Below are 25,890 nucleotides of genomic sequence, written 5' to 3' on the forward strand. Positions count from 1 at the left end.
GACACAGACAGACAGAGACAGACACAGACAGACACAGACAGACAGAGACAGACAGAGACAGACACAGACAGAGACAGACACAGACAGACACAGACACAGACAGACACAGACAGACACAGACAGACAGACAGACACAGACAGACAGACACAGACAGACACAGACAGACACAGACAGACACAGACACAGACAGAGACAGACAGAGACAGACAGAGACAGACACAGACAGACACAGACACAGACAGAGACAGACACAGACAGACACAGACAGACACAGACAGACAGACACAGACAGACACAGACAGACACAGACAGACAGACACAGACAGACACAGACAGACACAGACAGACACAGACAGACACAGACAGACACAGACAGACACAGACAGACACAGACAGACACAGACAGACACAGACAGACACAGACAGACACAGACAGACACAGACAGACACAGACAGAGACAGACAGAGACAGAGAGAGACAGAGAGAGACAGAGAGAGACAGAGACTCGGGGCGGCCACATCACTGGGGCAGGCAAGTGTCGGTTTATTAAAAGTCAGCGGCTATGCTTTCTGTAGCTGCGGACTTTTAATAAAACAAAAACACGGGTGTTATGTACACATTTTTGCTGGTAGCAATGAAAAAAACATGTGCAACTTACTTTAAAAGTTGCACCAACAAGCGTGCAAACCCTTGCATCATACTGATCTCCAGTTTCGGAATTGTCACCAACTCGTACAGCAACTTAACGAATAGCACATGGTCTTCTTTACTAAATTTTCTGCCATAAAGCCGAATGTACCTGCAGACAAATAGAAAATAAAAATAAATATTTAACAGTCTGTACATTTATTACATATTACATTTTACTCCTAAAAATTCATATAAGTGAGAGGTTATGGAATGAGGATTTACAGTGCATTGCAAAGTCAGCTCAAGCTAAACCTTATGTAGCTAATGCTTTGCTATAATCCCGATTAAGGTCCGGAAACAGAAATATGTATGGCGGGGAAATCCAACATACCAAAATGAATGATACACAACCGTGTAGGATGAGGCGACTGCCTGCAGAGGTCAGGAAGCAGTAAGGTGGATTGGACTTAAATCAAGTTAATTTTAAATCATGATTTAAGTCAGTATTTAAATCACTAGTAAAAAGACACGATTTAAATCATAATTTTTAAAGTGCAACGGTCATCTCTGTCCTGCAGCATTTCCTCCTCTGACCCGCTGGTGACTCACCAACAGTCTCATTCACTTTAATGGGTGACGGCTGGTAATGCCTCAGTGACACAACAAGGTGAGGGACGTGGCGGCAGCAGGTGAGTGGATGCCCGCTAAAAGGCGCTGCCATGATGGATCTGAAATGACAGGTGCTCTTTAAAATGTATATACTTATTACTGGTAGTGAGAATCTTTAATATTTGCAAACATGAAGGTTTCCTATTTAGAATAATAAGTTGTCAGGTTCGTAAAATAACGATAATTGGATCCTGTCCAAATTGGCCCAGTATATACGGTATGTGTGTACGACTGTGTGTCAAGATCCTACGGGGTAAATGACCGCACCAGCCAGGAAGACACTGGCTGCAAAAAGCGACTAGAGGCGATTCAGTTCGCATGTGTAGCGATATATATATGTCACTCATTCATTCATTATCCGAACTAATTAAATTATACAGTTTGTAGTGTACATAGATTTGAAAAACAATGAGATAAAGGAATATTCCTGAACTTTGTTTTACTGTAAAATTATTTGAATGCATCACTGCAGTGCATGCCATCTTTGCTTGCAGAGCTTGGATTCATTAAATGAGTTTACAAAAACATTTGCAGAATATAGAGCCTCATGCTACAAAACTAAGCTCCATTTCATGCTGAATAAAATTATTAATGTATCCTAAATAAAAAAACAAATCTTTAGATAGACTTTCACTCCAAAAGTATTTTATAAAAAAATAAAAAATAAATTGATAAAAAAAATAACCACCATGGGAAGCAGTCTAGACAACAATCCTGGATTCTAGATGCTGTCCCATAAAAAACACTGGAAAAAACATTTGTAAGGTGCTAATACAAAATATAGATGTTCCAAAAAAATTGGACGCAAGATATTATTATACAGGATTTATATAGCGCCAACAGTTTACGCAGCACAATTACAATGTAGAGGGAGGACAGCACAATTACAGTACAGTTCAATACAGAAGAGGCTCTTGATCGTAGAGCTTACATTCTGCGCACCGACTAGGAGCCGTGTAGAGCTGACTGCGCAGGCGCTGTATAGAGCCGACTCGCGGTTCGGCTACCTTCGGAAAGTCGTGACGTGCCTTATCCGTCGGGAGGGAGTTTTTCTCTGTTCTATCAGCGAGCGGCGTGGATAAGCATAATACACCCGCCCCCTAGAGAAAAAAAAACATCCGCCCCTTGCTGTATTTGAGTGCAGGTAGCGCTGTTCTATTGAGCGGCGTGTTAACTGCGCATGCTCCAACTACAGCTGATGGAACAGATGTTCATTCTGTGAGATTTCCGCGATCTCCAATTGCACATGCGCAGTCCAGGCCGGCACTATCTGATAGGGGACCCATAATGATAGGACACCGGCATTGGGGGAGCTACAGTTCATTGAGGGAACCATGAAAGCCAACATGTACTGTGCCATACTGAAGCAGAGCATGATCCCCTCCCTTCAGAGACTGGGCTGCAGGGCAGTATTCCAACATGATATTGACCCCAAACATACATCCAAGATGACCACTGCCTTGCTAAAGAAGCTGAGGGTAAAGGTGATGGACTGGCCAAGCATGTCTCCAGACCTAAACCCTATTGGGCATCTGTGGGGCATCCTCAAACGGAAGGTGGAGGAGCGCAAGGTCTCCAACATCCACCAGCTCTGTGATGTCATCATGGAGGAGGGGAAGAGGACTCCAGTGACAACCTGTGAAGCTCTGGTGAACTCCATGCCCAAGAGGGTTAAAGCGGAGGTTCGCCGGTAAAATGCTGTTTTTACCCTTAGATGGATGCTCATTTAGTCTAGGGGAATCGGCTAGTTGTTTTAAAATCCGAGCATTACTTACCGTTGTAGAGGGCGATCTTCTCCGCCACTTCCGGGTATGGGCTGCGGGACTGGGCGTTCCTTCTTGATTGACAGTCTTCCGACAGGCTTCCGAAAGGCTTCCGACGGTCGCATCCATCGCTTCACGATTTTCCGAAAGTAGCCGAACGTCGGTGCACAGGCGCAGTATAGAGCCGCACCGACGTTCGGCTTCTTTCGGCTACTCGTGACGCGATGGATGCGACCGTCGGAAGCCTGCCTGCTTTAAGGCAGTGCTGGAAAATAATGGTGGCCACACAAAATATTGACACTTTGGGCCCAATTTGGACATTTTCACTTAGGGGTGTACTCACTTTTGTTGCCAGCGGTTTAGACATTAATGGCTGTGTGTTGAGTTATTTTGAGGGGACAGCAAATGTACACTGTTATACAAGCTGTACACTCACTACACAACATTGTAGCAAAGTGTCATTTCTTCAGTGTTGTCACATGAAAAGATAGAATAAAATATTTACAAAAATGTGAGGGGTGTACTCACTTTTGTGAGATACTGTACAACAGATTTCGGGAAAGTGTCGTCTGATCCGCATAAGCGCGGTCAACTGACCGAAAGAGACAAAAAGGGACATTGTGACCTGGAATATCATTTGTGAATTCCCGGGAGAATTCCGGCCATCTTGGATGCCAAAGGCGGTCCAACACCATATTAGGTAATAATTTCATTCTTTGATCCGGTATTTCCATTTTTCTGTCCAACCCCTGTACTTCTAAATGTGAGCATTTGACAGATACGGAAATGAGCCTGCAGATATGACAGATTCAGGGAAGAAAACATGGAGAAGACAGACGCTAGAAGGAGGTCGCTGATTGAATCATGGCAATTTTCCCAACAGGACGGCAGAGATTTACAAACTTCCACCGAAAGCTTAAAAATCCAGAATTGCCGACATGAAAACATATGCAGGATACGGTAATAACAGTGATCAGAGCGCCAGGAGACTGACACCCACACAACGCCGCATTGTTCCCAACTAACAAAGCTGCAACAGTAAGACACCAAAACCTACCTTATAATAGGTTACATTTCTAGTCCGCCCCCAATGTACCAACGCGTCAGGCGCACATGCACAAGCGTCTCCCATCTGATCACAAAGTAGTTATAACAGGGGACGGCAAAATAAAACATTCCAGATCGGTCACTATGGGCAACGTAGTCATCATTTCACATGCGTTTGTTATTGGGGGAGATTCAATAAAACTGGTGCAGCTGTGCACGTTAGCCAATCGGCTTCTAAAACTCAGTTTGTAAAATTAACCACTTAAGACCCAGACCATTATGCAGGGAAAAGGAACTGGCCCCTTTTTGCGATACGGCACTGCATCGCTTTAACTGACAATTGCGCAGTCGTGCAAAGTGGCCCCCAAATAAAATTGGCGTGTTTTTTTCCCCACAAATAGAGCTTTCTTTTGGTGGTATTTGATCACCTCTGCGGTTTTTATTTTTTGCGCTATAAACAAAAATAGAGCAGCAATAATATTTTTTAATTTTTGCTATAATAAATATCCCCAAAAAAGATCAAAAATTTGTTTTTACGTCAGTTTAGGCCGATACGTATTCTTCTACATATTTTGAAAAAATAAAAATCGCAATAAGCGTTCTCAAAATTTATAGTGTCTACCAAATAGTGGATAGTTTTATTGCATTTTTAGTATTTTTTTTTTTCTAGTAATGGCGGCGATCAGCGATTATTATCGTGACTGCGACATTATGGCAGACACTTTTGACACTACCATTGGGACCATTGTCATTTTTACAGCGAACAGTGCTATAAAAATGCACCGATTACTGTGAAAAATGACACTGGCAGTGAAGGGGTGCTGTAGGGGTTAAGTGTGCCCTAAGAGAGTGTTCTTACTGTGGGGGGGGGCGTGGCTGTGCGTGTGACGTCACTGATCCTTGTTCCCTAACACAGGGAACAGATGATCAGTGACAAGCCACACTAGGAAGCATGGGGAGAGGTTTGTTTACACTCACCTCTCCCCGTTCTTCCTCTCTGTGATGCGATCGCGGGACACCGGCGGCGATCGGGTCCGCTGTTCCCGCTGGGGTGGTCAAGGATAAGAGGACGGGGTGGCGATCGCGTTTCTGCATTTTAGTGCAGCTCCAGGCTGTGTTACGGCATGAATAGGAGAGACAGAAAACAATTGTATTGTGTGTGCCCTAGCAGCGTCTGGCATTAGACCAGGCATGACCAAAGTCCAGCCCGGGGGCCAAATGCGGCCCCCGTGTTGATTTAATATGGCCCCCTGGGGATTTGGATATATATATGTTTGTGGCCCCCAGGGCCACAAAAGATATATACTGTATTTATTGGCGTTGCCTTGGAGGGGACAGGGAGGGGGCAGGACGAGGGGGTCAGGGGGGTCAGATTACATGAAGAGAATCTCCTGTTTACTCAGCAGCGTCTCTATTGGAAGTCCCGTTTCCTGGGATGCCATTGGGTAAACAAGAATTCTCCTGTTTGTAATCTGTCGGCACTTGTCCCTCCCACCTCCCTCCGAGGCTGCAGATGGGCATCGTTCAGGCTGCACTGATGGAAATGATAAGGCTTCATTCATGGCACATGTGAGGCTGCATTTATAGCACATGTGAGGCTGCATTGGTTGCAATGGTAGGGCTGCATTGGTGGCAATGGTAAGGCTGCATTCATGGCAACGGTGAGGCTGCATTCATTGCAACGGTGAGGCTGCATTCATGGCAATGGTAAGCTTGTGCGCGTTATATGCCGATAAATACGGCAGGGGTCGACAAATCCCGGGCGCCAGGTCGCCATGGCGACTAGAAATAGGGTCCTGGCGACTTGGCTTGGAAGGGGGGCAAAAAAAAAAAAAAAATTTTTTTTTTTTTTTTTTTTTTTTTTTGTGAGCTGGCACCATCTGGTGGTGAGCCGTTGGTATTAAAAGTTATTACCACCAGATGTGTAAGCTGGCGCCATCTGGTGGTGGCCGTTGGTATTACAAGTTAAGCATTACAAGTTAAACAGCAATTCTAATGTAATTTTTCACTATTTTCACTGCCATCTTCTTCCCTCTAATTAGAACCCCCAAACATTATATATATTTTTTATCCTAACTAGAGGTCGACCGATATATCGGCCGATATTTGGCGTTTTTTAATTAATCGGTGTGCTTTAAAAAAGCCGATTTAAACTTCAGCACCACGACTTGCAAAAAGCTTCTGTAATAGAAGTCAATGCAAGTTGCCTGAAGCTTCCCGTAGAAGACTTCTCTCTCTCTCTCTCTCCTGGGCAGCCTGCCAAGTTTTAGAAAAGATATACAATGTTGCTACTTATCAATTAACTGAACTCTGTGTAGGAGAGTTCTCAGTTTAACCATTTAAAGGCTAAATCTTTTTTGACACTTGTTGCATACAAGTAAAAATCCTGTATTTTCTGCTAGAAAATCACTTGGAACCCCCAAACATTATATATTTTTTTTTAGCAGAGACCCTAGTAAATAAAATGGCGATTGCTGCAATATTTAATGTTACACGGTATTTGCGCAGCGGTCTTTCAAACAATTTTTTTGGGGAAAAAATATACTTTAACAAATAAAATAAAAAATAACTAAACAGTAAAGTTAGCCCATATTTTTTTTTTTCGTCCAAAAGTTTTCATTACCTGTTTTTGTGTATTGCATTTTTTATTTATATATATATATATAAATACAAAATGTAATACACAAAAACAGGTAATGAAAAATTTTGGACGAAAAACAAAATATGGGCTAACTTTACTGTTTAGCCCAAAAGCGCCTGAAAAATCGGCCTAACATATCGGCCCAAAAAAATCGGCATCATAAATCGGCTATCGGCCGCCGCGATTTCTAAATATCGGCATCGGCCTCTAATCCTAACACCCTAGAGCAGTGATGGCGAACCTTGGCACCCCAGATGTTTTGGAACTACATTTCCCATGATGCTCAGCTACTCTGAAGAGTGCATGAGCATCATGGGAAATGTAGTTCCAAAACATCTGGGGTGCCAAGGTTCGCCATCACTGCCCTAGAGAATAAAATGGTGATCGTTACAATACTTTCTGTCATGCCGTATTTGCGCAGCGGTCTTGCAAGCGCACTTTTTTGGGGAAAAAATTACACTTTTTTAAATTAAAAAATAAGACAACAGTAAAATTATCCCCATTTTTAATAATAATGTTACGCTGAGTAAATTGATACCCAACATGTCACGCTTCAAAATTACGTCCGCTCGTGGAATGGCGTCAAACTTTTACCCTTAATCTCCATAGGCGACGTTTAAAAAACTCTACAGGTTGCATGTTTTGAGTTACAGAGGAGGTCTAGGGCTAGAATTATTGCTCTCGCTCTACCAATCGCGGCGATACCTCACATGTGTGGTTTGAAGATCGTTTACATATGCGGTCGCTGCTCACGTATGTGTTTGCTTCTGCGCGCAAGCTCGTCGCGACTGGGCGCGTTTTCTGGCTCCTAACTTTTTTAGCTGGCTCCTAGATTCCAAGCAAATTTGTCAACCCCTGAAATACGGTATATCCAAATAACACGCCTGAGCTCATCTCTTCACCACACACAGCCACAAAGGCAAGAGAATTTTTGTTGGGCAGTGTATTAGTGCTCAGACGAACACACTTGGACCAAATTTTAATGGTTTAAAGAATGTCAGGCAAAATAGTCGGCCCTCACGCATGTTCACTTAATCAAATCTGGCCCTCTTTGAAAAAGGTTTGGACACCCCTGCATTAGACAGTGTGGTAAAACGCTGGTCACAACAAAAATGCATAGTAGCCCTAAAGCCATTAAAAGATGAATTGCAGGGACAGAATTTATTGCAGCTTGGACAGTGCAAGTATGCTTTTGCCAGACCTGCAGGCCCGCTGGTGAAGCAGTGAATCACTTTAAGGCTTCATTTAGACCTGCAGATGGAGGAGGAGGGGGGGGGGGGGCACGACTCCATAGCGGCTATTACAGGCACTTCAGCCAGGGATCAGCAGTCTATAGTGCCTGGCACTGAAGGCTTCATTCTTCCCTCTCCACAGCTGCAGATTGTCATGAATAGCCCTCTGGAGACATTTTTTTCCACTGCACACAGCAGATCACAAGCATGGAGACAAGGGGTCTAGAAGGCTTTGCTTCATCAGACTCAGCATATAGCTCCAGGGAGGTGGCAGTCTCTCTGTACAGGGCTCTAGTACCTGCGCTCTCTGTCAGAATACCCGAATAATGTGGGTTGCTCGTCAAAAGTCAACTGAGCTGGCAGAGTAATCCACTGTGTATGGAAGTAAACCCTCTAACATTTTTGTTTAAAATAAAACCCTGCAAGAGAAAGGCATAATGAGCTAGTACCCCGTTTCCCTGAAAATAAAACCTACCCCTAAAATAAGACCTAGCGTAATTTTCCAGGACGACTGCAATATAAGCCCTACCCCAAAAATAAGCCCCAGTTTAAAATCCTATATCCCACTCTATTACAGTAGTACAAAATGTACAATGTGTGTGTTTCTGTAACATAAATGCAGGGAAGAGAGCTCTCCGGCAGGTCACAAAAGCGCAGAGCGGTGCTATAATGAAGGTATTTGGCACAATTATATTACAGAAATACACACATTGTACATTATATACTACAGTAATAGAGTGGATTACAAGATTTTACAAGCATTTTAACTAAGTTCACACTGGGGATTCCTAACAGAAAGGTCGAGAGAGGGGAAGAGAAGACAGCACATTACATGGTAAGACCTACCCCAAAAATAAGCCCTACTGTGTCTTTTGTTGTCAAAATTAATATAAGACCCGGGCTTATTTTCGGGGAAACACGGTATGCATAGCTTACTAGCTCATTATGATTTACCTGAGATCGAAGCCCCCAAAGCTCTCCTCCACCACTATACCCGAGTGACTTCTGGGTATCGCGGCATGCACGCGGGAGCCATCAGTGACGGCACAATCACCTTCACCAATGGCACGCTCAGTGCGCCTTTCGCCGTACACATCGGTGCAGACTTTTCTGCAAATATCTCCTAAACGGTGTAGGTTTAAGGAGACATTTGTTGCACCTACAGGTAAGCCTTAATCTAGGCTTACCTGTAGGTTAAAGTGGTCTGTAAGAGTTTACAACCACTGTAAAACTTTTTTTTCTTTTTTTTATTTCAGCTCCCCTATGTAACAATATACCATTAAATGTACTTATTTTGCAAAATGCCTTACTTCCTGGAAACTATAGGTTATGACACAGGAAGGAGTTGACCAGCTGATCTCATTAGCACATCATCTACCCTCAGCTGGTCTACTCCATCCTGTGTCATGACCTAAAGACTGTCCAGGAAGTAAGGCAGAAGTAATCAAGCAGTGTTTTTAAACAGCTATAAAGAGTGAGGTAATCCTGCATAGAATACATGGAGTCGTTTTATTGTTGCAAAATAAGTACATTAAGGCGATATTGGTACATAGGGGAGCTGGAATACTTTGTATGAAAGGGGTCCTTAATGATGCAGCCAACGCTCATTTCAGCACTCCACAGAATGAAGCTTTTACTAACCAATGTTGGGTACTGAGCTAGTCTGCTCAATACAATCTTTCAGCCTCGACCATCAAAGGAGCACAGAGCCAGCATTAAAAATGTGTGCCTGGTCCCCAACCTCCCTCCCCCTTACCATTCAGCGGTGAACTTCAAAGACATGAGAAGTATTTAGAAAGTGTGACCAGGCAGCAATCCACGTCTTTACACTCAACTCCTCACTTGGTAATGTGGGCCGGGACATCGCTGAGACGTTCCAGGGATAATACAAGAAACAACGTGCATGCCACATACTTCTAATATTCGTTATGAGCTTTATACATTACACTTTCTTTTCAGAAGCCTCTATATATCAGTTTTCTATTTTAATACCCGTCGTAAGGTCAATATGAAAAAAAATGAATCCAATTACTTGTTCACTCATTCAATTACATTAAAGTCATTTTATACAAAGCCAAACAGGGGGTGTCAAACTTAATTGTGGGCTGCATCAGCAGTGTGGTTTCCCTCAAAGGGCCAGTTGTTTCGGGGGTGCGCCGAGCACAGAGAGCGCAGGGCCCGGGGGTGCGCCGCGCACAGAGAGCGCAGGCCCCTGAGGGGTGCGCCGCGCACAGAGCCCGGGGGTGCGCCGCGCACAGAGAGCGCAGGGCCCGGGGGTGCGCCGCGCAAACAGAGAGCGCAGGGCCCGGGGGTGCGCCGCGCACAGAGAGCGCAGGGCCCGGGGGTGCGCCGCGCACAGAGAGCAACCCCAACCCCCCCAAAGCTTCCTCGCATCTCTCTCCTACGTTTCCTGGCTCTAGTGCCTCCCTGTGTAGGCAGTTCTGCCTCACCTTGAAAGCTGGAGGTGGCGGAAAGGAGTTCCACCGCGTTTCAGATGCAAAACTGGGTGCGAAGGCCACATGACAAGGCCTGAAGGGCCAGATCTGACATTGTGTTTGACATATGAGAGATAGAATTAGTAATGTACCGCAACTCCAAACAGAAAATGATAATACAAGCAATTCCTGTAAGAAAGTGGTCCCTTCAGCAGTTCCCTACATCTCTACAGGACACACTAGTGATATGGGTGTTGGAAAAAGGAACCACTAAGGCAAGCGGGGGACCAGGAGATTTGACAGTGTCAGTTTCTGAGAAAAAAACTGTAAGGTTTCACATAGGCGGACTTTGCCAGCGGATCCGCCTGCTCATCCCCACTGAGCAGGCACACGACAGGTCCATGTCCACTCTGCTTATGCAGAGCCCGCTTTCCTCTATGGGCAGTTGGATGTAAAAAGACCCCCTGTCCGTTTACATCCGACCCAACAGACGGATGCAGAATGGATCCCCCAGCCATCTGTTTTGGCGGATAGGATCAGATCTCTGTGGGGTAGATTCAGATAGATTAGCGGATCTTTAGATCCGCGTAATCTATCTTATTTACGATCCGCCGGCGCAAGTTTGAGAGGCTAGTTCAGTATTCAGAAAACACTTACCTCGAAACTTGCGCCAGCGGATCGTAACTCCCCCGGCGGAATTCAAATTCCACGGCTAGGGGGAGTGTAGTATTTAAATCAGGCGCGTCCCCGCGCCGATTTAACTGCGCATGCGCCGTCCTCGAATTTTCCAGGCGTGCATTGCTCCCAATGACGTCGCTAGGACGTCATTGGTTTCGTCGTGAACATAAATTCCGTCCATCCGTATTCGCGACCGACTTACGCAAACGACGTAAAATTTCAAAACTCGGCGCGGGAACGACGGCCATACTTAACATAGGATACGCCGCATATAGCAGGGGTAACTATCCGCCGGAAAAAGCCGAACGCAAACGACGTAAAAAAAAAAAGCGACGGGCGGGCGTTCGTTTCTGAATCGGCGGAAATCGGAATTTGCATATTCGTCACGTAAAAAAAAAACGAAGCGCCACCTAGCGGCCGGCGGGAGATTGCAGCCTAAGAACCGACGGTGTAAGTCACTTACACCTGTCGGATCTTGGGCATATCTATGCGTAACTGATTCTTATTAATCAGTCGCATAGATCCGACCGTCGGATCTTAGAGATACGACGGCGTATCAGGAGATACGCCGTCGTATTTCTATCTGAATCTCCCCCAGTGAGTCTAAAATGAACATGTCCATTTACATCCGATGCTCCATAGAGATGATCGGATCAGGTACACTAAAAAAAAAAAAAAAAAAAAAAACACACAGCTTCTGAAAACTGCCATTTGGTACAGCTAATGCATTCCCTCCACCTGCCACTTTAAAAAGCCAAGAGCACTGAATTAACCCCTGCTGGGAAGGACAATATGAACGCTATGTGGGTATAATTGTCTTCACATTAACAACTATTTTTATGCTCCCCATTCTGTACATTCAAAAGAACTTGTAATGTTGCCGACTCTTCTAGGACTTAAACATGTGTTGGTTTAAAATCCACTGAGACACTATAACTGCTTCACCGATTTAACCTGTTCACCTCCGCATGCGTGCGCAGGGTTGGAACGGTTAGTCCGGAGGAACACTAGCGATGATGGAGGGGAGCAGGAGCTGGATGAGGACAAGGTGCGAGTGCTGCAAGAAATCAGAGGAAGTGGGTGGGGCTTCCTCGTTGGGCGTCACCCACACCTTACATTTTGCTCACTGCCTTCATATATTTGAGAATATGTTTTTATAATGGTAGTTCTCAGCAGTGAATTCATGAATGTGAACATTTGTGAACAAATATAGTACAATTAACTGCTATGTGGTACATTCTACCGACTGCTGCACACTGTGTTCGGCCAGATTCACATATGTACGAATTGGATGTGGTTTTCACCTCATGACATGCGAGTGTGACCGCGTCACACATGTCCAGGGCAGCCACTGTGCGGTGGAGCCGCGTCACACATGTCCAGGGCAGCCACTGTGCGGTGGAGCCGCGTCACACATGTCCAGGGCAGCCACTGTGCGGTGGAGCCGCTTCACACATGTCCAGGGCAGCCACTGTGCGGTGGAGCCGCGTCACACATGTCCAGGGCAGCCACTGTGCGGTGGAGCCGCGTCACACATGTCCAGGGCAGCCACTGTGCGGTGGAGCCGCGTCACACATGTCCAGGGCAGCCACTGTGCGGTGGAGCCGCTTCACACATGTCCAGGGCAGCCACTATGCGGTTTTACAAAAGGGTTCTGTGCCTTTCTTTGTTCAAAAAATAAATCCATAGATATGCGCCAAAATTTTGGCCATCGAAACATTTCAGGCGAAAATGGTGTTCTCAGCATTCGCCCGTTAAGAAAAAAAAAGTGCTGATAATGGCACAGAAAACGCACGCGATTATGCCACCAATTCACATCGATTTTTCTGCGAATTCGCAACGCTTTAATGCGGATTTTTCTTTGCTTATGGTGCGTTATTCGGAGATCAAGCGACTGAAAAACTTAACACGGGTGTGTTGATGAGTTCTCGCTGCGTTTTCAATGCATTTAAAAGGTGAGGTTTTTTTTTTTTTTTTTAATGGACCAGAAATGCAGCAAGCAAAATGCACCGCAATGGAAGCCCAACAAACAAGTGTGAAGACATACAGAGAATTTAAAAAGGGGTACGTTTTTCCTAAACTTTTCTTCTGCTAAAAAGGTGCCCAATAATGGCCAACAATAAATTCTTATTTAAATTGATGATATAATAAAAAAAAAATAAATCTAATAATTTTGATACACACAAAATTATATATATATATATATATATATATATATATATATATATATATATATATATATATATATATATATATATATACATACATATACACATATACATATACATATACATATACATATACATATACATATACATATACATATACATACATACAGCTTTTTTTTTCTCAGAAAATAGGTGCAGGAACTCAACCACGACCCCGTTCAGATTTCACAAACGGTAGAAGGGTATTAACGGGGCATTAAATATCAGGAATGCATTACATACAGAGTTCAGGGGGGTTACACACAGAGTGCAGAGCTGTCACTTGTAAAACACAGAAACCAGACTTCTGTGCTTACAAGCGATTGTGGTGAGCAGGCACCAAAGAGTCTGAGCCAAAGGTGGTGGAACCGAGTTCCCCCAAGTTCCCCCTGAAAAAAAGATAGATAGAGAGATAAAAAAAAAAAAAATATATAATAATAATAATAATAATAATAATAATAATAATAATAATATATATATATATATATATATATATATATATCTGTCATGTTTGGTTTCCAGCCAAGTGCTGCCTGCATTTTCGGTACCAAAATTTCCATTTGGTGCTTCTCTAAAATCCATTGTTGAAAACATTAAATTACCAGTAAAAGTATCCATTCTCCAATATAAAACCAGTAAAGAAAATCTAAGCAGTGAACACCACAACACATTGCACAAGAAGCAAGAGCAAAGTCTGCCACCTAAAGATCCCCTGACACCAATGACAAGGCATAAAACACATGAGCAGTGACAGTGCAATATATGTGAGGATCACACGCTTTACAGGCCTGGATGATCCATGTACAAGTGTCAGGCTGTTACACTGACAACACGTTACACTATGCACCAATACTTGTGCTCAAGTACTCGCCGATACCAATAACGGACACCTTTGCGGTGTGATTTTCTCCCATACAAAATAAACAGGCTCAAAACGCACAGCAAAGAATCGCATGTGTGACTTAAATAGGAATGTGGTGAAATTCCTGTCCGAATCACGTGCGGTTTCCTGTAGCGCTCCTTTGTGAACCCATGCTGAATTCGCTTTTTTTTTTAGGTTTAAAAAAAAAAAATCATTTTAGGCCTGAAGATCACAATAAAACCCCCCAAAAATTATATATTTTCTAAAAGCAGACACCCTAGAGCAGTGATGGGGAACCTTGGCACTCCAGATGTTTTGGAACTACATTTCCCATGATGCTCAACTACACTGGAGAGTGCATGAGCATCATGGGAAATGTAGTTCCAAAACATCTGGAGTGCCCAGGTTCTCCATCACTGCCCTAGAGAATGAAAATGGTGATGGTGCCAATTGTTTTATGTCACACGATATTCCTGCAAAAGGTCTAGGAAACAAAACATCAGTAAAAAAAAAAAATAAAAAAAAAAAAAAACACAAACATTAACCACTTCAGCCCTGGAAGGATTTACCCACTTCATTACCGGGCCATTTTTTGCGATACAGCACTGAGCCGATTTAGATGACAATTGCGCGGTCGTGCGACGTTGTACCCAAACAATATTTACATCCTTTTTTTCACACAAATAAGAGCTTTCGTTTGGTGGTATTTGATCACCTCTGCGATTTTTATTTTTTGCGCTTTAAATATAAAAAAACGAACAGCAATTTTGAATAAAACTATTTTTACTTTCTGCTATAAAACTTTTCCAAAAATAAATAAAATGTAAAAAAAAGTTATCACGTCTACAAAATAGGTGATAGATTTATAGCATTTTTATTCATTTATTATTTTTACTAGTAATGGCGGCAATCTGAGATTTTTAGCGGGACTGCGACATTGCAGCGGACAGATCGGACACCTGACATTTTTGACAAAAAGTCCCCTATGCGATTATTTTTCTGGTGACGGGTTCTATTTTTTTGAGACATCCAGCGTCTCCATTGAATGTAGTGCAATGCACATTGCACTGCATTACCGTATTTATCAGCGTATATCGTGCACTTTTTTGCCCTGAAAATCAGGGCAAAATCGTGGGTGTGCGATATACGCCGATACCCGCGCCGTGTTTGAATGCCTGCGACGACATATACCGAGCGCAGTACACTCGGGTACATTCGGCCAGGCTCGGCTTCACTTGTAGTCACGCTCTGTGACGTTTATGCGTGAGAAGCCGAGCCTGGCCGAATATACCCGAGTGTACTGCGCTCGGTATGCGTCGGCGGAGGCTTCAAACTGAGTGCGGGAAGCAAGGATTCGACATGAAGACAGAGCAGGAGAAGCCAGGAGGACACCACCGAGGCCGCAGACGGACGCCGGGCAAGACACCTAAAATGTAAGTAGTCAAATGTAATAAAATGTTATTTTACAGGAAAAACAGGTCAAAATTAGGGGTGAGCGCTGTACGCCAGAGCGCGCAATACCCCGATAAATACGGTACATTCTTTCCCAGCCTTGATGGATGAGGAAACTGTCAACTCCCCCTCTACCCAGCGGCACCCGCTATGCTGGCCTTGGGCCTGCAGTTGGGCAAGCAAGGCATGAGATACATAGCGGGGGGAGTGTTGTGTGTGCAGGGTAGGGGAGTGCCAGGACAAAACTTCTCATCGCCATGGCGACCTGGGGTTTGTCGAGCTCAGAGTTACATTTTAGGCATCCCCTGCAATAGAAATTTCAGTTTTGGTGAAATACTCCAAGGGTTAAAGGGTCACTAAAGGAAAAACATTTTTTTGTTGAAATGACTGTTTATTGGGTATAGAGACATAAAAGTTAACGGATTCCTTTTAAAAATGATTAAAAATTGAATTTAATCTATCATATAATGTGCCTCTAGTTTCACTTTCGGTTTTAAAGGTACATACATGAAGTTCCGGGTGAGAGGTGAGTCGGGAAGACTCACAGAACAAAAACAACAAATCCAGGGCAGTGTTTTGTTTTTAAAATGAATCTGATTGGTTCTGAGGAGTTTTAGACACACAGTAATGACAGCTTAGACCACCGTGAAAATCTCCCAGTATGATGGTTATAAGGAAACAGGCAACCAGGAAGTGTGGAGATCACAGCAGAATTACAGCAACTTCAAAGCAAAAACGAACAATGAGGACATGAAACCAGGACTGCAGTAAGGTAAAGGAAGCTATTTAGCTAAAAAAAAAAAAAAATTCCTTTAGTGACCCTTTAAATGCTCCTAAAAAAGGATACAGACCCTGCAACTGAACACAGAGTGCACCAGCTGATTATAATAAACCAGACCCTCCCATTCAGATTCAGTATGCATAGTGAAAACAGATTTTTCTTTAGACCAGAAACAGGTAGGAATCCGCTACAAAGCATGTAAAAATCCCTGCAATGCACCTCGTTCACCCAGAAAGGATTGTTTCTTTCTAAACTCTTTGAACATCCCTCTTCCCACATGAGATCTACTACAATACAAACCTTATAAATAGTAAATAATAAAACAAAACGGTTATTTTATCTCAGAACAAGATCCATCCAGCAGAAAAGGTCACACAGGACAACGAGTCACAATGACAATCAGCAGCTATATTTACCGGCTGCACGATGTATGAAAGGTCACACCGCCATAGTGAAAGTTGGAATGTAGAAGGAAAATTATTTATGTCAATGAAGAAAACAGCTATTAATGATCTGGAACAGAAGCAAACCGCAAACCACGGCTCTTCTGGAGGTCAAATATAAACATTTATTTGTACTGCAAGTTATTCCAAGAATGGGTGTAATGCAAACACGCCGTCATAACAGACGAAACGTGCCAGAGGGTGGACAAGCTTAGGAGATGCCAACACTATAGTATTAGACAGAGGCAAGCAATGTGCTAAGAAGATGGTCACAGAGCTGTGCTAGTTTAATATAAGGGGGTCCTCTGGATCCATACTTAATTTTTCCATATACAGTATCTCACAAAAGTAAGTACACCCCTCCAATTTTTTGGGGGAAATTTTATTCTATCTTTTCATGTGCCAACACTAAAGAAATGACACTTTGCTACAATGTTGTGTAGTGAGTGTACAGCTTGTATAACAGTGTAAATTTGCTGTCCCCTCAAAATAACACACAGCCATTAATGTCTAAACTGCTGGCAACAAAAGTGAGTACACCCCTATGGCCACTTTCACACGGGGCAGGGGAGATGTGGTGGCGGAAGAGCGGCACGATTTTTAGCGCTGCTATATCGTCGTATCTACTGCGATTTTTGCCCGCTAGCGGCAGAAAAGTGGCTAATAACGCCCGCAATGCGCCTCTGCAGGTTTCCCATTGATTTCAATGGGAAGGAGCGGTATAGCAGCGTTAAACACCCTGCTCCTATACCGCTCTAAAGATGCTGCTAGCAGGACTTTTGGAGTGGTCCTGCTACCGCACTGCTTCAGTGTGAAAGTCTTTCAGGCAGTATTTAGGCGCTATTTTTACTGAAAATTTCCAAATTGGACCCAATTAGCCATTTTCCCTCCCCAGTGTCATGTGACTCGTTTGTGTTACAAGGTCTCAGGTGTGAATGGGGAGCAGGTGTGCTAAATTTGGTGTTGTTATCGCTCTCACTCTCTCATACTGGTCACTGAAAGTTCAACATGGCACCTCATGGCAAAGAACTCTCTGAGGATCTGAAAAAAATAAATTGTTGCTCTACATAAAGATGGCCTAGGGCAGTGATGGCGAACCTTGGCACCCCAGATGTTTTGTAACTACATTTCCCATGAAGCTCATGTATCCTGCAGTGTAGTTGAGCATCATGGGAAATGTAGTTCCAAAACATCTGGGGTGCCAAGGTTCACCATCATTGGCCTAGGCTATAAGAAGATTACCAAGACCCTGAAACCGAGATGCAGAACGGTGGCCAAGACCATACATCGGTTCCACTCAGAACATTCCTCGCCATGGTCAACCAAAGAAGTTGAGTGCACGTGCTCAGCGTCATATGCAGAGGTTGTCTTTGGGAAATAGACGTATGAGTGCTGCCAGCATTGCTGCAGAGGTTGAAAGGATGGGGGGTCAGTTTGTCAGTGCTCAGACCATACGCCACACACTGCATCAAATTGGTCTGCATGGCTGTCGTCCCAGAAGGAAGCCTCTTCTAAAGATGATGCACAAGAAAAGGACGCAAACAGTTTTCTGAAGACAAGCAGACTAAGGACATGGAACCATGTCCTGTTGTCTGATGAGACCAAGGTAAACTTATTTGGTTCAGATGGTGTCAAACGCTCATACAAAATAAATGGGCTCAAATCGAACTGCTAAGAATCGCATGTGAACTGAACAAGAATGCGGTGCGATTCCTGACTGATTTGCATGCGGTTTCCTGTGTGAACCCAAGCTGAAGTTACCATCACAGGCCTGGGCTCACACAAGAACAATGTGCAGGACCGTATGCAATTCGGACAGGATTCTTTGCAGTGCGGTTTGAGCCAATTCGTTTTATATGGGCTCAAATCGCAACACAAAAGGTAACGGTTTCACGTGTTGGAGCATTTGCACGAGTACTCACACAAAAGTTTAAATACAGGCATTGGTGCAATCCTACCAAATGCTGCACACCAACATGCCCGACAGTCGCTTGAGTGAAAGCACCTCTATGACGAAGCCCCCCTGGGTGGGGCGAAACGCGTTGGGAGGAACTGGTCAAAGCTTTCACTCAAGCAACTGTCGGCGTGTGGCGTCCAGGACATCTCCTAATCATCTTGATTTGTACTGTAACTGCACTTCCTCCATATTATGATGCAATGTGCAAATTGTTGGAGCCAAATAAATCTAGGATAACAAAAAAAAATTTGTGCAGTTTGAACTGGAAATGATCCATTCCAGCCGACCAGGTTCATCTATTAGAATTGTGAGATAAACTCATTTTGTTCAATTTATTCTAAAGATAAGGATTTTAAAGGATTGTAATCTCATACACCTCGGCCAGAAGAGTCACACACGCCATGATTAGATCACTGCTCAGTGTTTGAAAGCCTCACTGTCCATTTCCCTTTTCCTAATGTGTTACTAAACCCCGGACTCTGCATTCACTATATTTGGTCTCCCACAGAACATGGAAATGCAATTATTTAAGTAAATATAAACTGCTAAATACCTTTTCTCATCAGCAGTATATAGCAGTCTTGTGACTTCTATTGGTGTCTGGTTAAAACTTGTAGGAGGAGTTTTCAGTCTCCCCTGACTGTTCTATGAGGCTGCAGTACCCCCGACCCTCCATATGTGCAGTGCCGATTTGTCGTGAGCTGATCACATGCACCCCCCCCCAAAAAAAAAAAAACAACCCCCCCATCTCTCAGGCAATATACCCCAAACTGGGCATGTGTAGAGTGTCCCCAAGGCTTTGTTCTGTCAGCAGATACATTAGGGACAGTGGAAGAGGGGGAGGATCAGAGAAGACAGTATCAAATAGCCTTTTTAGACAGTATTAACCCCTTAAATCGGATGTCCACACAAAAACCTGAACCTCCACTTTTTGGAACACTCCCCCCCCCCTCCGGTGTCACATTTGGCACCTTTCAGGGGGGAGAGGGTGAAGATACCCGTATAATACAGGTATTTGCACCAACTTCCAGGCATAGACTCCCAGGGGGGTCATGCCCCTTTGGCTCTGCTGTGAAAGCACACATTTACAGTGATGATTAGGGCAATGATTATCAGTGTCCTGATCGTCAGTGCAGCCTCATCTGTACCCGTCAGGCTGCATTCACACCTGAGCATATCGTTTTCAGGCTGAAAGTCATGCAATTTTTGCAGCGATTGATGCATTTTTGCCACGATTTTTTACAGGTCAAAAGGTCAACAATGTAAAAAGCAGAGAACTGCCTGTAATCTTCCTAAAAAAAAAAAAAATAAACCCCAGAACTTGTTTGGGTTCAGGTATGTTGGAATGGATAAAGTCAAATCAATAATATTGTTAATAATAATAATAATAATAGAAATTATTACTACTAACAACAATAAATGGAAGTGGTAACCACAACAGAGCAATGCACACACAGGGGTCACTCCACTGGAAGGAAAGGACACAAACTACAGCATTGGTAACAATCAATATTCTTTATAATAATAATAATATCATAAAGAATATTGATTATTACCAATGCTGTAGTTTGTGTCCCTTCCTTCCAGTGGAGTGATCCCTGTGTGTGCATTGCTCTGTTGTGGTCACCACTTCCATTTATTGTTATAATAATAATATTATTATTATTATTATTATTATTATTATTATTATTATTATTATTATCATCATCATCATCATCATCATCACAAGAGAGCACACACAGGGGTCACAAACTCATGGCAACCAGCGGTAGTAATTATTGTCGTTGTCATTTTTATTACTACTAAAAATAATGATTTGACTTCCGCAAGGTGAATGTTGGTTGCTATGGATTCAGGCCCCTTCCTTCCTATGGAGTGACCCCTGTGTGTGTACATTGCTGAAATGTAGTCACAACCACCATCATAATTATTATGACTATAATAATAATAATAATAATAATACTTAGAATGACGGTTGGTGACAATAGCACAGCAATACACACACACATGTCATCCTATAAGACTCGAGGAGCCTTAAACGCATGGCATCAAACCGCATTTACCTTGCTGAGCTCAAACCATAATGGTTTGAGCTCAGCAAGGTAAATGCGGTTTGATGCCATGCGTTTAAGGCTCCTCGAGTCTTATAGGGTGACGTGTGTGTGTGTGTGTGTGTGTGTGTGTGTGTGTGTGTGTGTGTGTGTGTGTATTGCTGTGCTATTGTCACCAACATAACCATCATTATTCTAAGTATTACAATAATAATAATTTGACTTTAGCAAGTAAATGCTGGTTGTCATAAGTTCCTACCCTTTCCTATGGAGTGACCCCTGTGTGTGCGCGCATTGTTGAGTGGTTGACACCACTAGTATTGTTATCATTGTTGATATGAATAATAGTAATAACGATGATTTGACTTTTCAAGGTAGATGCGGTTTGCTGCCCCTTCCTATAGAGTGACCCCTGTGTGTTCATATTGCTGAGTTGTTACCACCACTAGTATTGCTATTGTTTTTATTATTAATAATAATAATGATTGGAATTTTCAAATTCAATGCGGTTGCCATAGGTTACTGCTCCCTCCTTCCTATGGAGTGACCCACACGTCACTGCATAGGAAAGAAGGGGCAGTAACCTATAGCAACTATAATTCACCCTGAGATGTCAAATCATAATAATAATATTAGTATTATTAATAATAATAATTATTGCGATAATTACTACCGCTGGTTGCCATGAGTCTGTGACCCCTGTGTGTGCTCTCTTGTGGTCACCATCATTAATAATAAAAATAATAATTATTATTACTAAGGGCTCTTTCACACGGGCGGTCCGTTCAGGTCCGCCTGACAGTTTTTTTTTGCGGACTTGAACGGGCGCTCCGTGCTCCTCTATGGAGCCGCGGATGTCAGCGATGACATGCCCGCTGAAATCCGACCCGCCAAAGTGTGGCGGAGGAAAAACCAACTTTTCCATCCGTCTGGCGGATCGGATGAATACAGACAAACGGTCCCTATAGGGGAGAGCGGAGAAAAGACAGGGCGGTCCCTGCACAGTGTCCGGGGTCCGCCCTGTCATCCGCCGGCTCAGCGGGGATCAACGGAGCGATCCCCGCTGAGCAAGCGGAGGTGCACGGGGTGGATCATCACTGACAGCTCTGTCCCTGCACAGTGAGCGGAGACGGACCTCTCATCCTCGGGGGATGAACAGAAGCATCTCCCACTGAGCAAACAAAGTCGGTCCATTAGATCCGCCCCGTGTGAAAGGGGCCTAATGGTTATGACAACAGCACAGCAGTGCAAGCACAGGGGTCACTCCGTAGGAAGGAAAGGGGCAGTAACCCACGGCAACCATCATCCATCTTAAGAAGGGGACCATTATAGTGGCGATATCTGTTTGTTCATCACGCAATATTTTATGTATCAATAAATGTATGTCTTGCCTGATTTTCTATTGATTTTGTATTAACCACTTAACGACCGCCGCACGACGATATACGTCGGCAGAATGGCACGGCTGGGCAGATCGACGTACCGGTACGTCCTTTACATCTACCCAGCAGTGGGTCGCAGGCACACGCCCGGGACCGCGAGACCCGATCGCCGCTGGGGTCCCGCGATCGGTCCCCGGAACTGAAGAACGAGGAGAGCCGTGTGTAAACACGGCTTCCCGTGCTTCACTGTGGCGGCTGCATCGATCGTGTCATCCCCTTTATAGGGAGACACAATCGATGACGTCACTCCTACAGCCACACCCCCCTACAATTGTAAACACACACTAGGTGAAACATAACCCCTTCAGCGCCCCCTTGTGGTTAACTCCCAAACTGCAACTGTCATTTTCACAATAAACAATGCAATTTAAATGCATTTTTTGCTGTGAAAATGACAATGGTCCCAAAAATGTGTCAAAATTGTGCGAAGTGTCCGCCATAATGTCGCAGTCACGTAAAAAAAAAAAAAAACGCTTTTTAGTAGTAAAAAAATTAAAAAATTACTAAAAATGCAATAAAACTATCCCCTATTTTGTAAACGCTATAAATTTTGCGCAAACCAACCGATAAAAGCTTATTGCGATTTTTTTTTACCAAAAATAGGTAGAAGAATACGTATCGGCCTAAACTGAGGAAAAAATATTTTTTTTTATATATTTTTGGGGGATATTTATTATAGCAAAAAGTAGAAAATATTGCATTTTTTTCAAAATTGTTGCTCTATTTCTGCTTATAGCACAAAAAATAAAAACCGCAGAGGTGATCAAATACCTCCAAAAGAAAGCTCTATTTGTCAAAAAAAAAAAAAAAAAAAAGGCCACTTTTGTTTGGGAGCCACGTCGCACGACCGCGCAATTGTCAGTTAAAGCGACGTAGTCCCGAATCGCAAAAAGGGGCCTGGTCCTTTACCTGCATTTTGGTCCGGGGCTTAAGTGGTTAATAAAAATTCCACAATGTTCTTACCCATGTGAATCCATATCTATTATATCCGTACCGCAAGAGTCCGTATTTCCCTGATTTGTCTTGGGGAGCGATCTATCAAATTGTCTCAATTCAGTTACCCCCCATGTATAAAACTTTCTACCTCCAGGGGTTATTTAATTCTGTTTAGGAAGGAAAATCATCATGATCACTATTATTAGTAATAATAATAATAATAATAATATGAATGATGGCGGTGACAAATGTGCACACACCATAGGAAAGAAAAGGCAGTATCCCATGGCAACCAGCATTCACCTTGCGAAGTCAAATCATTATCACTATTAGAAGTAGTAGTAGTAGTAGTGATGATGATAATAGTGATTTTTTTTTTTCGATAGTGATGGTGATAAACATCTCAGCAATGCACACACAGGGGTTCCGCTATAGAAAAAAAAAGGGGCAGTAACCCATAGCAACCCACATTCACCTTGCTGAGGTCAAATTAGTAGTAGTAGTGATGATAATAATAATAATACTAGTGGTGACCACAACTCAGCAAGGCACACACAGAGGTCACTCCATAGGAAGAGGCAGTATCCCATGGCAACCAGCATTCACCTTGCGAAGTCAAATCATTATCACTATTAGAAGTAGTAGTAATGATGATAATAGTGATTTTTTTTTTCGATAGTGATGGTGATAAACATCTCAGCAATGCACACACAGGGGTCACGCTATAGAAAAAAAAAAGGGGCAGTAACCATAGCAACCCACATTCACCTTGCTGAGGTCCAATTAGTAGTAGTGATAATAATAATACTAGTGGTGACCACAACTAAGCAAGGCACACGCAGAGGTCACTCCTTAGGAAGAGGTAGTAACCAATGGCAACCAGCATTCACATTGAGAAGTCAAATCACCATCATAATAATAGTGACAACTCATCAATGCACAGACAGGGGGGTCACTCCATAGGAAGGAAGGGGCAGTAACCCACATACACCTTGCTGAGGTCCTCTTAGTAATAATAATACTAGTGGTGACAACTCAGCAATGCGCACACACAGGGGTCACTCCATAGGAAGAGGCAGTAACCAATGGCAACCAACATTCACCTTGAGAAGTCAAATCACCATTATTAATAATAATAATAATAATAATAATAATAATAATGGTGGTGACAACAAATCAGCAAGGTATACACACGTGCGCGCGGGGGGGTCACTCCATATGAAGGAAGGGGAAGTAACCCATGGCAACCATCATTAATCTTGCTGAAATCAAATGATAATTAGTAATGATAACAATACTAGTGGTGACAACTCAGCAATGCGCGCACACACACACAGGGGTCACTCCATAGGAAGAGGCAGTATCCCATGGTAACCAACATTCACCTTGAGAAGTCAAATCAACATGTTCACTATTATTAATAATAATAATAATAATAATAGTGGTGGTGGTGGTGGTGACAACTGATCATCTCACACACCCCGGGGGGGGGGGGGGTCACTCCATAGGAAGGATGGGGCAGTAACCCATGGCAACTATCATTAACCTTGCTGAAATCAAATAATAATTATTAGTAGCAGTATTAATACTAGTGGTGACAACAGCTCAGCAATGCACACACACACAGGGGTCACTGTGCAGAAAGGAAGTGCCGGTCGCCCATAGCAACCCCCCCCCCCCGTGCCCTTTGCTCCCCTTTAAATGAAGGCGCCCCCCTCTCCCCTCCCCCACTCACGTGTTCAGCTTCCTGCTCCAGAACAGGACCCCCGGCCACAGCTCCCGGAGGTGCACGGCGCGGCCCAGGCTGCTCTTGATGGCGGCCAGCAGCCGGTTGGACTCCTGGTCCAGGCGGTCAGCGTAGGGCAGCAGCCGGTTATAGACGATCTCCTTCTGCAGGCTGAATCCCAGGCGCTCCGTCCTGTCCTCCCTGGCGCCCATGGCGGTGCCCCGGTGCCCTCTTGTCTCCCTGACAGTTCCTTGTGCCCCGGCCTCGGACTCCTCTGCCAACTCTCACTCTGTCTGCCGGTGACGAAGCAACCAATAGGGTGGGCACTGACGTCACCCACGAGGGCTTCACTTCGTCACTTCCGCCCCTCGCTCCAAGCCGCGCGTGTCGTCATCCCGAAGGGGGGTGGGGTCACGTGATGAGCTTCCCTGGAATGATCAAGTGTCCTGTTCCAGTCAGAGTGACATCAGTTCTAGATCATTCCTAGAAACAGTTATACGGAGTGACCAATCAGCTTGTGCATTCAGCTTTATTAATGAAAGATAGAAGCTGATTGGTTGCCATTCACAGCTGTCCTTCATGTATTACTCCTTACATCAGGGGTAGGCAACCTGGGGCCCTCCAGCTTTTGCAGAACTACAAGTCCCATCATGCCTCTGAGAGTAATTGTAACTGCCAGCCTTGCAATGCCACATGGGAAATGTAGTGCCTACCCCTGCCTCACACGTTCTCCCAAATCCCCACCCTAAACTGATTGTAAACAATCACCTGGTAAAACAACCCATTCAGTATAAAATAAGAAATGAAAAGCAAAAGATTTTTGTATAGATATAAAACAAATGATAAATACCCTTTTTTTCCTTTTTTTATAAGTGATCACAGTCCCTCTGCATAAGAGCTGGGGGGGAGAAACACAGCAGCACACTGATCTTCCCA

General features: G+C 43.8%; 1 protein-coding gene across 4 annotated transcripts in view; it reads right to left on the reverse strand.

Annotated features, from left to right (window-relative positions):
- Positions 1-25,316, reverse strand: part of PSME4 (proteasome activator subunit 4) — a 300,232-nt gene extending 274,916 nt beyond the window's left edge. For 2 of the 4 annotated variants that reach the window (XM_040351636.1, XM_040351635.1), the window contains exons 1-2: positions 24,964-25,316; positions 661-801 (exon numbers count right to left, since the gene is read on the reverse strand). In XM_040351636.1, coding sequence (XP_040207570.1) covers positions 661-801; positions 24,964-25,166 — 344 coding nt within the window. In that variant the 5' untranslated portion in view covers positions 25,167-25,316. The remainder of the gene's footprint in view (positions 1-660; positions 802-24,963) is intronic. The other 2 variants (XM_040351638.1, XM_040351637.1) reach the window with 1 other exon arrangement.
- Positions 25,317-25,890: the final 574 nt, after the last annotated feature.

The sequence above is a fragment of the Rana temporaria genome, chromosome 4 (genome assembly GCF_905171775.1).
Source record: "Rana temporaria chromosome 4, aRanTem1.1, whole genome shotgun sequence".
Lineage (NCBI taxonomy): Eukaryota > Metazoa > Chordata > Amphibia > Anura > Ranidae > Rana > Rana temporaria.